Here is an 11026-nt window from a genome sequence, read left to right as displayed (position 1 = left end):
TGCATTCGTTATATTTGTCGTAGATTACACTCGTACAACGTACTGATAGGAAAATTGATGAAGTTACGATTTTTTAAATTAAAGCCTGTTAATGCAAACAGGAATAAGATTTTTTTTACAGTCTGATATTAGTAATGGATTTTAGCAACTTTACATGGCCGTTACATAAATATATGCTTTGGATATTTCAAAGAATGTTATAAAACTCGTTGTTCGATTCAAACACAATGCCCATGCAGCAAAAGAGTATACAACTTCAGTCACTTTCACACAAGGTGAGCATGCAAGAAATCCTCCATAGTGAGAAATTAGAAGTGAGATGTTTTTCTCACGCACTGCAGGCTGTTTCTAAAAATGGTTATGATTGTTTGTATATGGCCTATAAAAGGACTTATTATCATGTCAGCTTTTGAGAGAAAACTTTATACAGCTTTACAAAAACTATTTATTGTAATATAATTAAAATAATCCAATATATAAAAAGGGACATTCACTGTTTTTACCCACTGTGCATAATGTCATTCGGCTAACGTCAAACTCACAAAACGACAAGAAAATAAAAGATGTAAACAAATCAACCGGTATGCAAGGCCTTTTGGTTATGTGATAGAAAAGATTGTGTACCTGTTCCAATTTTCGGCGGCTGTGTAATTAAAGTTAATTTATACACAAAAACCGAAAACAGAAACATCCTGCCGAAAACACGAAACACATGAATCGATTACCGTTGCGTGTTCGCGCATTATCGGATCTTTTCCGGAACAAATCCTTGGATCCAGTGACTGTTGCTGAACAATGTTTGAACCAAATCGAACGCCACAAGCCTCTGAATGCGTTCGTACGTGTATCCTCTGCAAAAGCGTTGGCTCAAGCAGAATGCTCAAGGGATCGATATCAGAACGGCAAATCGATAAGTGTCCTCGATGGTGCAACAATAGCAGTGAAAGATAATTTCTGCACGAAGGACGTTCATACTACTTGCGCTTCTCGGTAATATGCGATATCCATAAATGAATATTGTGATTGAAAATATGCTTTTGTTTTCGTAGAATGCTCGAGAATTTTATCCCAACATACGATGCAACTGTTGTTGAGCGATTACAGGCACATGGAGCTATCCTGCTTGGAAAAACTAATCTAGATCAGTTCGGGATGGGTTCTGGGTGTATTGATTCCATTTTTGGACCAACACGAAACAGCTGGAGTGAAGATTTGATCGATGATCGTTTTCGGATAGCCGGTGGAAGTTCGGGAGGATCGGCTGTGGCAGTGGCTGCTGGTTTATGCTATGCTGCCCTGGGTTCCGATACGGGAGGATCAACCAGAAATCCGGCATCATATTGTGGGATTGTTGGTTTGAAACCGACCTACGGGCTTGTGTCGCGTCATGGATTGATACCGCTGGTTAATTCGATGGACGTTCCTGGCATCATGACACGAACGGTAGATGATTGCATAGCCGTGCTGAATGCCATCGCTGGTCCCGATAGTCGCGATTCAACGACGGTTAAGAAACGATACCAAAGTATACCGGCGCTTGGGGAGGAAATTTCTCTGAAAGGAGTACGAATTGGTATTCCAATTGAGTATCACTGCGAAGGTTTAGATAAGGAAGTGCTCGAAACATGGACCATGGTAGCGGATATGCTCGAATCAGCCGGTGCCACTGTGGAAGCTGTATCAATGCCCAATACGGCATCGTCAATATTCGTTTACTCAATTCTCAATCAGTGCGAAGTGGCCAGTAACATGTCGCGCTACGATGGAATAGAATATGGCCATCGATCTCTGGAGGACACCAGTACCGAACAGCTATATGCTCGTAGCCGTGCCGAAGGGTTTAACGGTGTGGTGAAAAATCGTATCCTTTCAGGCAATTACTTCTTGCTGCGCGAGAACTACGATAAATATTTCCAAAAAGCACTGAAGGTACGGAGGCTTATTACGGACGATTTCGTCAAAGCGTTCAAACAAGTGGACGTACTTCTCACACCCACCACGCTAAGTGATGCACCGCTGTACAAAGACTTTGTGCAAAGCAATAATCGGGATCAATGTGCTGTACAAGACTTTTGCACCCAATCTGCCAATATGGCCGGTATTCCTGCGCTCTCGATTCCTGTTCGGCTATCGTCCCGTCGATTGCCGATTAGTTTGCAACTGATGGGAGACCATTTTTCGGAGCGAACCCTTGCGACGATCGCCGGTTGGATTGAGAAGGAGGTGAAATTCATCGCGAATTACAATTAGAGGAAAAATAAATTACTAGCTTGCAACGATTGCCTATATTAAATCCTTATACTTTATTGCACGTATGCGGCAAATGTCCTTGCGACGAAGTTGTTCACCACGATCCAAAACACCACCGATATGGAGTTGTGTACCTTCGTAGGGAAGTTGATGATTCCGCCGAATGGTTCAAAGTTAAAATTATCCCCAAACACTATGACGGTTGAGTAACGGTAGAATATCGAAATGTACATCATGCAAAGGCCAAGTACGGCCAACCCGCCGTAATGCAGCCCGTACTCATATGCCACGCGTTTTACATTATCACGACCTTTGGCTTCGTTCAGCGACACTTCTAATTTAGTGATTTCTCGCTCACATTTCACGTACTTTGTGTATTCGTCGCGCATAGAAATCTTTTCCAGTTCGGTTCGTAGTTTTACAATATCTTTCCTTCGTGCAATTACTTCAGCACTGTCACGGCATACCAAGGGAAGGATCTGTGGAGGGAGGCAAAAGTTGATGTCGATCTTGAGTGTTAAAATTGAATGAAAATACTTACAATTTTTGTTAATTTTGATGCAAAAGCCATTATCAGGGAAAGCAACGATATAACAAATATCAAATACATCGTTATTTGTGAAAGCTGATTGATAATTTCGCGAATTTGTTTCAAATGTTTTGATATTATTCCACAGGCAGCAGGAAGGATTGTTTTGAACCGCGAATGGAATGGCAGGGGGTGTATTTTGACATTTCATCATTTGACAGTACGGTTCAACCGGAGGTGTTTTTTGTTGGCGTAATTTATGCTTTATTTTAAGTAATTTATCCTCATTCTAGATGCTGAAAGCAATGTATTATTGTACTTTAATTGTTCAATGGCACTTATTTGAAAGAAGTTAATAGTAGCAACTCATTTCTGCATCGAAATACCGTCACTCCATTCCCTGCATTGACCTTGGGTAGCATGACAGCTGTCAAAGTGCTGGACCGTCAGCATCCCTTTTCGTACACTTTGCGAAATTCTGTCGCCGTGCCCAATACCACTCGCACAATTTGTCCGGTTAATTCTGTTTGTGCGGAATAATCGGGGGGTTTGCGTAAAGGGTCAGCCATCCAAGGAACGTTCCTCGGTAAGCAGCTGTTCTGCCCTGCCACCGGAATCGTGGGTGCTTTGACACCGTCAAATTTCACCTTTCACTTGCTGTCAGGGAACAACGTGCAAACCGCAGTCACCCTTCGTGAGTGATGGCCGGAATTCTTTCGATATCGTCGCGAAATCTTCCCCGCGCTGCGATCCGTCTCGGTTTGCGCTCGCTAGAAGGACAAACAGGACCTCAGCAGGTACGTTACATTTGGTGGAGTGTCGGAATGTGTGAAGAAACGGTGTAAAAATCGTCCGCAGACAATAGCAAGACACTCCCGAATCTTTTCGCACCGGTGAAAAGCGGATTATGTAATCTCGAAAGTGATACTGTGGACAGATGAACTTACGCGACGGTCCAAAATGGGACTGAACATGACGGGACGTGTGTGTGACGATCGATTTTTATCCTGGTTACGTGAAACTGTTTGTAATTAAATAGAGCCTTTTCTTTCTCCGCTTTGTAGGGCACTGTAACCGGTTCTCGATCCTACCACCAGGGGCGTAGATTGTTGCCGAGCATCGTCCGGTCAGCGGTCACTGACAGTGGCCGTCGCAGCGAATCCGTTCGAAAGTAAGCGAAACTGTTTTGCTTTTATTTTTAGCTGCCGCAATTTCTTGCGCGGCCTTTGCTTGATCCGCTGCTGCTTGATAACAATGTAATAGCGCACTAGCGCGTAGTGTAGTGTAGTGGGGGTGTGTGATCACATGGTGGCTGTGGTACACACCTGCTCGTGGCTAACACGTCTGCCGTATGTTTATGGAGCGATTTATTGAGACATGGCACCGGATCATGGCGGATTTGTTTACCTGTTTGCAGTAAAAGAGCGTTGTTAGCGATAAGCCACTAATGAACAATCTGTTGTCCCTTTATTCGTTTGATTGATAGCTCTATCAAGGCGCAGGGATGGGCTGTGAACGAGCGCACCATCTTCACCACGGGCCGTATGCTCTCGTCCGAGATCGTTAAGGTACCCCCGTTTGCCGATTCCGTGTCGGAGGGTGATGTGAAATTCGACAAGAAAGTCGGTGATGCGGTGGCCGCCGACGAAGTGGTAATGGAGATCGAAACCGACAAGACAACCGTCGGTGTACCGGCCCCCGGCCATGGTGTTATCGAGGAGATCTTCGTTGCGGACGGCGATACGGTGAAGGCCGGTCAACAGCTGTTCAGGATGAAGATTACCGGTGAAGCACCAAAGGCTAGCGCTGCCAAACCAGCCGATGCTCCGGCACCGGCTGCAGCAGCCCCACCACCACCGCCGCCACCACCTCCACCAGTAGCAGCGGCAGCACCTCCACCACCACCTCCGCCACCAGCGGCTGGAGGAGCTCCGCCACCACCGCCACCGAAACCGGCGGCTCCGATTAGCCGAATGCCCGTCGCAGCCATCCGCCATGCGCAAGCCATAGAAGCGGCCACCGTTAAGGTACCGCCGGCGGACTACACGAAGGAGATCACCGGAACGCGCACGGAGCAGCGCGTTAAGATGACTCGCATGCGGTTGAAAATTGCCTCGCGCCTAAAGGAGGCGCAAAACACGAACGCAATGTTGACGACGTTCAACGAAATCGACATGAGGTAAGTATCGGCGATAATGCCGTTATCTTTCGTCGCCGCAATGGTGTGTGCCCCCGTGTCGCCGCTTCTTATCGCTGCTGGCAACAGACAGTTGAGTGGCATCTTGACACGTCTAATCCATCCATCCATTTTGAACAGCACAATCAGACGATGGCCAAGCCTCCAATTGGGGTTTTGCGGTTTGGTAATTTTTAGTGTTTTCCAATGTTGTTTTGATCATTGGGAACTAAAAGTTTAAAATTTCAAAGCGAGATTTAGTACCAGCATCTGATTATTTCATCGATGCGGCAAAACCCAACTGATGGTGACGCATCAACCTTGAAGCGAGCAGGTACGATGACGTATCGTGCCAGTGAATGGCGAAGGCCAACCGACGCATGACGTAATTATGTGATAGTGTACGAAAGACGTGGGAAACAGTTACGCATGCGTGAATGGTTTGAAAAACTAGCAGCTTTGCGGCAACATTATTCTCTCGACAGTGATCGATGCTCCATTGCCCATAACACCATTATTTGGCGAATTTTTGGGAGAGTAAAATGTAAAAATAACATTAGCGCAATTATGCAGCTGGTACAAAACGATGGATAACCGCTAATCATTTGTTTGTTTCTGCCACCAATCATGCGCAAAAGATTTGGTGCGAATTTTAGCTATGGAATGACGCACATTAACGAACGATTAAATAATAATTTTCGCTAATGAAATGTTAAACCATTGTTAATTTTAGCTTCATCATGGATTTCCGCAAGCAACATTTGGATGCTTTCGTAAAGAAGTACGGCATGAAGCTGGGCTTCATGTCGGCCTTCTGCAAAGCAGCTGCCTATGCCCTGCAGGATCAACCCGTCGTGAACGCTGTCATTGAAGAAAACGTAAGAAACATACGCTTAAAGCTCAAATTACCCCTTTTTTTCTCTAATGTGTCGTTTTTGCGTTTTCTTTTAGGAAATTATCTATCGCGATTACGTAGATATCTCGGTAGCGGTAGCCTCGCCAAAGGGTTTGGTGGTGCCCGTGCTCCGAAATGTGGAAGGCATGAACTACGCCGATATTGAACTGTCCATCGCTGGACTGGCGGATAAGGCGAAAAAGGGAACGCTCGCGGTAGAGGATATGGACGGTGGTACCTTTACCATCTCGAACGGTGGTGTATTTGGATCCCTGTTGGGTACACCCATCATCAATCCGCCGCAGAGCGCCATTCTTGGTATGCACGGCATCTTCGAACGACCAATTGCTGTAAAGGGACAGGTGTGTTGACTACTTCAATGTTGATGGTACGATGTCTTATTACAACTTCGATGATTGTAACCTTGTCTTCTACAGGTTGTTATCCGGCCAATGATGTACGTAGCCCTGACCTACGACCATCGGTTGATTGATGGCCGTGAGGCCGTCACTTTCCTGCGCAAGGTGAAGGCCGCCGTCGAGGATCCTCGCATTGTGCTGGCCGGTCTGTAACCGAACAGAACTCATCAACTGCCTGCGTTCACGAAGATGAAAGGATCTCCCTCTCTCCCCAAAAGAATCGGCTTTTCGGACCAGCGCGAAAATATGATTACCCATTTTGCCGAAACCACATCATTGCGAGGCGCTACATGAAATGGAGAAAAAACTTAGAAGGACAACGCTTTAATACAGCACCAACATATACCGTTAGAAGAGATTGCAGCACAACCGTTGCCTAATTACTTGTTTCTTATGAATCTTTATCCTTTACCGCAGTTCCCACTTAAAATCCTCCCAGAGGACGGTGTACGATTAAATACGGATGAAGTTGAAGGGATTGTAGCTTTCTTAACCCGACAGTTTGAATTTCGATGTTGTAAAACCTTATTACAGCAGAGAAAGATAATTAGTTTTGCCATGGAAATTCACGATTGCTGCCAGTTTTTTTCCCTCCGCCGATTAGTCCAATTGCTCTATCGTGCCCGGATTATGTACTAGTTGTGTGTCGGATGGAATTCTTTGGCAATCGTAACGTATAATAGTAGTAGATTCCACTAAGCGAACTAACAAGCACATCTTCGGTGGGTTCGAAATGTGTATTAATGGTGCTCTATTGAAGAACGACGATATCGATACATTGACGCTTACAGCGCACGTGAAGCGGAAGGATGGGTGATAGAACGTTGTGCTTAACATCTTCTTAACTTGGTAACATTTCGAGACAACCTTTGAAAAACGAAGCAAGATAAACGCAGTTTAGGTAGAGAAGTATTTATTTGAGTAACTGAAAATAAAAACCAGTATGAACCATGCCCAAATCGGTTCCATTCATTTCCCGTGTTGTGTAATATGATTTATAGATTACAATTATACGGATGTAGCTAATATGAAAGCCAATTTTAGAATTATTCTTCAATAATTGTACCAAAGACTCCGGAAAATCCCACAAGCTTCCTTGTGAGTGAACTTGAGCAAACAACGTTCCATACAAGAAAAAAAACTGCATGCAAGTTTACCCCGTCACTAAAAGCTTAGCAATTGTCGTGTTCTACCAATTCGCATGAAAAGAAATCAAATTAAAAAATTTTGCGAAATTTCCCAAAAAAAAATCTAAAGCTATAGCCTTGGGAAATTTTCAAATTTTTAGAATTTTTTCTTATTTTTTGGTCTTTTTTGTGTGCTTTAAGCATTATTTGAGTGAAAAGAAACGTATTTCAACCAATTGGCATTAAAAAAAATCAATTTAATTTTTTTTGCAAAATTTCTCAAAAAATGGAAAGGGGTACCCCTTATGAAATTTTCGAGTTGAAATTTTTTTAAAATTTTTTTTCTGAATTTTTTATTCTATTTTTAATTTAAAGCATTATTTGAGCGAAAAGAAACATATTGCAACCATTTGGCATTAAAATAAATCAATTTAAATTTTTTTGCAAAATTTCTCAAAAAATGGCAAGGGGTACCCCTTATGAAATTTTCGAATTGAAATTTTTTTAAAATTTTTTTTCTGATTTTTTATTCTTTTTTCAATTTAAAACATTATTTGAGTGAAAAGAAACTTATTGCAAGCATTTGGCATTAAAATAAATCAATTTAAATTTTTTTGCAAAATTTCTCAAAAAATGGCAAGGGGTACCCCTTATGAAATTTTCGAGTTGAAATTTTTTTAAAATTTTTTTCTGATTTTTTATTCTTTTTTCAATTTAAAACATTATTTGAGTGAAAAGAAACTTATTGCAACCATTTGGCATTAAAATAAATCAATTTAAATTTTTTTGCAAAATTTCTCAAAAAATGGCAAAGGGTACCCCTTATGAAATTTTCAAGTTGAAATTTTTTTAAATTTTTTTTTCTGATTTTTTATTCTTTTTTCAATTTAAAACATTATTTGAGTGAAAAGAAACTTATTGCAACCATTTGGCATTAAAATAAATCAATTTAAATTTTTTTGCAAAATTTCTCAAAAAATGGCAAGGGGTACCCCTTATGAAATTTTCGAGTTGAAATTTTTTTAAAAATTTTTTTCTGATTTTTTATTCTTTTTTCAATTTAAAACATTATTTGAGTGAAAAGAAACTTATTGCAACCATTTGGCATTAAAATAAATCAATTTAAATTTTTTTGCAAAATTTCTCAAAAAATGGCAAGGGGTACCCCTTATGAAATTTTCGAGTTGAAATTTTTTTAAAATTTTTTTTTCTGATTTTTTATTCTTTTTTCAATTTAAAACATTATTTGAATGAAAAGAAACTTATTGCAACCATTTGGCATTAAAATAAATCAATTTAAATTTTTTTGCAAAATTTCTCAAAAAATGGCAAGGGGTACCCCTTATGAAATTTTCGAGTTGAAATTTTTTTAAAATTTTTTTCTGATTTTTTATTCTTTTTTCAATTTAAAACATTATTTGAGCGAAAAGAAACTTATTGCAACCATTTGGCATTAAAATAAATCAATTTAATTTTTTTTTGCAAAATTTCTCAAAAAATGGCAAGGAGTACCCCTTATGAAATTTTCGAGTTGAAATTTTTTTAAAATTTTTTTTCTGATTTTTTATTCTTTTTTCAATTTAAAACATTATTTGAGTGAAAAGAAACTTATTGCAACCATTTGGCATTAAAATAAATCAATTTAAATTTTTTTGCAAAATTTCTCAAAAAATGGCAAGGGGTACCCTTTATGAAATTTTCGAGTTGAAATTTTTTTAAAATTTTTTTTCTGATTTTTTATTTTTTTTTTTAATTTAAAACATTATTTGAGCGAAAAGAAACTTATTGCAACCATTTGGCATTAAAATAAATCAATTTAAATTTTTTTGCAAAATTTCTCAAAAAATGGCAAGGGGTACCCCTTATGAAATTTTCGAGTTGAAATTTTTTTAAAATTTTTTTTCTGATTTTTTATTCTTTTTTCAATTTAAAACATTATTTGAGCGAAAAGAAACTTATTGCAACCATTTGGCATTAAAATAAATCAATTTAAACTTTTTTGCAAAATTTCTCAAAAAATGGCAAGGGGTACCCCTTATGAAATTTTCAAGTTGAAATTTTTTTAAAATTTTTTTTCTGATTTTTTATTCTTTTTTCAATTTAAAACATTATTTGAGTGAAAAGAAACTTAATGCAACCATTTGGCATTAAAATAAATCAATTTAAATTTTTTTGCAAAATTTCTCAAAAAATGGCAAGGGGTACCCCTTATGAAATTTTCGAGTTGAAATTTTTTTTAAAATTTTTTTTCTGATTTTTTATTCTTTTTTAATTTAAAGCATTATTTGAGCGAAAAGAAACTTATTGCAACCATTTGGCATTAAAATAAATCAATTTAAAATTTTTTGCAAAATTTCTCAAAAAATGAAATGAAATTTTCGAGTTGAAATTTTTTTAAAATTTTTTTCTGATTTTTTATTCTTTTTTCAATTTAAAACATTATTTGAGTGAAAAGAAACTTATTGCAACCATTTGGCATTAAAATAAATCAATTTAAATTTTTTTGCAAAATTTCTCAAAAAATGGTAAGGGGTACCCCTTATGAAATTTTCGAGTTGAAATTTTTTTAAAATTTTTTTTCTGATTTTTTATTCTTTTTTCAATTTAAAACATTATTTGAGTGAAAAGAAACTTATTGCAACCATTTGGCATAAAAATAAATCAATTTAATTTTTTTTGCAAAATTTCTCAAAAAATGGCAAGGAGTACCCCTTATGAAATTTTCGAGTTGAAATTTTTTTAAAATTTTTTTTCTGATTTTTTATTCTTTTTTCAATTTAAAACATTATTTCAGTGAAAAGAAACTTATTGCAACCATTTGGCATTAAAATAAATCAATTTAAATTGTTTTGTAAAATTTCTCAAAAAATGGCAAGGGGTACCCCTTATGAAATTTTCGAGTTGAAATTTTTTTAAAATTTTTTTTTCTGATTTTTTATTCTTTTTTCAATTTAAAACATTATTTGAGTGAAAAGAAACTTATTGCAACCATTTGGCATAAAAATAAATCAATTTAATTTTTTTTGCAAAATTTCTCAAAAAATGGCAAGGGGTACCCTTTATGAAATTTTCGAGTTGAAATTTTTTTAAAATTTTTTTTCTGATTTTTTATTTTTTTTTTTAATTTAAAACATTATTTGAGCGAAAAGAAACTTATTGCAACCATTTGGCATTAAAATAAATCAATTTAAATTTTTTTGCAAAATTTCTCAAAAAATGGCAAGGAGTACCCCTTATGAAATTTTCGAGTTGAAATTTTTTTAAAATTTTTTTTCTGATTTTTTATTCTTTTTTCAATTTTAAACATTATTTGAGTGAAAAGAAACTTATTGCAACCATTTGGCATTAAAATAAATCAATTTAAATTGTTTTGTAAAATTTCTCAAAAAATGGCAAGGGGTACCCCTTATGAAATTTTCGAGTTGAAATTTTTTTAAAATTTTTTTTCTGATTTTTTATTCTTTTTTTAATTTAAAGCATTATTTGAGCGAAAAGAAACTTATTGCAACCATTTGGCATTAAAATAAATCAATTTAAAATTTTTTGCAAAATTTCTCAAAAAATGGCAAGGGGTACCCCTTATGAAATTTTCGAGTTGAAATTCTTTTAAAAATTTTTTTCTGATTTTTT

General features: G+C 37.4%; 3 protein-coding genes across 4 annotated transcripts; 2 read left to right on the top strand and 1 right to left on the bottom strand.

Annotated features, from left to right (window-relative positions):
* Positions 1–470: 470 nt before the first annotated feature.
* On the top strand, positions 471–2280 carry LOC125765049 (glutamyl-tRNA(Gln) amidotransferase subunit A, mitochondrial). The gene is made up of 2 exons (XM_049429906.1): positions 471–990; positions 1050–2280. Exons 1-2 carry the CDS (start codon positions 713–715, stop codon positions 2248–2250), a joined length of 1479 nt encoding a protein of 492 aa, XP_049285863.1. The 5' UTR covers positions 471–712; the 3' UTR covers positions 2251–2280.
* A 5-nt stretch (positions 2281–2285) lies between these two features.
* Positions 2286–3018, bottom strand: LOC125765170 (guided entry of tail-anchored proteins factor 1-like). Its single transcript, XM_049430083.1, has 2 exons — positions 2792–3018; positions 2286–2729 (listed from the first exon to the last, which is right to left on the bottom strand). The coding sequence occupies exons 1-2, from the start codon at positions 2858–2860 to the stop codon at positions 2304–2306; spliced, it is 495 nt and encodes a 164-aa protein (XP_049286040.1). The 5' UTR covers positions 2861–3018; the 3' UTR covers positions 2286–2303.
* Positions 3019–3236: 218 nt separating this feature from the next.
* Positions 3237–7241, top strand: LOC125765047 (dihydrolipoyllysine-residue succinyltransferase component of 2-oxoglutarate dehydrogenase complex, mitochondrial). 2 transcript variants are annotated; one of them, XM_049429904.1, is made up of 7 exons: positions 3237–3365; positions 3444–3576; positions 3844–3950; positions 4266–4958; positions 5689–5833; positions 5907–6212; positions 6288–7241. In XM_049429904.1, exons 2-7 carry the CDS (start codon positions 3481–3483, stop codon positions 6420–6422), a joined length of 1482 nt encoding a protein of 493 aa, XP_049285861.1. In that variant the 5' UTR covers positions 3237–3365; positions 3444–3480; the 3' UTR covers positions 6423–7241. The 2 variants fall into 2 exon arrangements, with proteins under 2 accessions (XP_049285861.1, XP_049285860.1); XM_049429903.1 differs by having other exon boundaries at positions 3237–3576.
* The last annotated feature ends 3785 nt before the right edge of the window (positions 7242–11026 follow it).

The sequence above is a fragment of the Anopheles funestus genome, chromosome 2RL (genome assembly GCF_943734845.2).
Source record: "Anopheles funestus chromosome 2RL, idAnoFuneDA-416_04, whole genome shotgun sequence".
Lineage (NCBI taxonomy): Eukaryota > Metazoa > Arthropoda > Insecta > Diptera > Culicidae > Anopheles > Anopheles funestus.
Note: the sequence above shows the minus strand (reverse complement) of the source record. Positions and strands in the feature narration are given on the sequence as shown.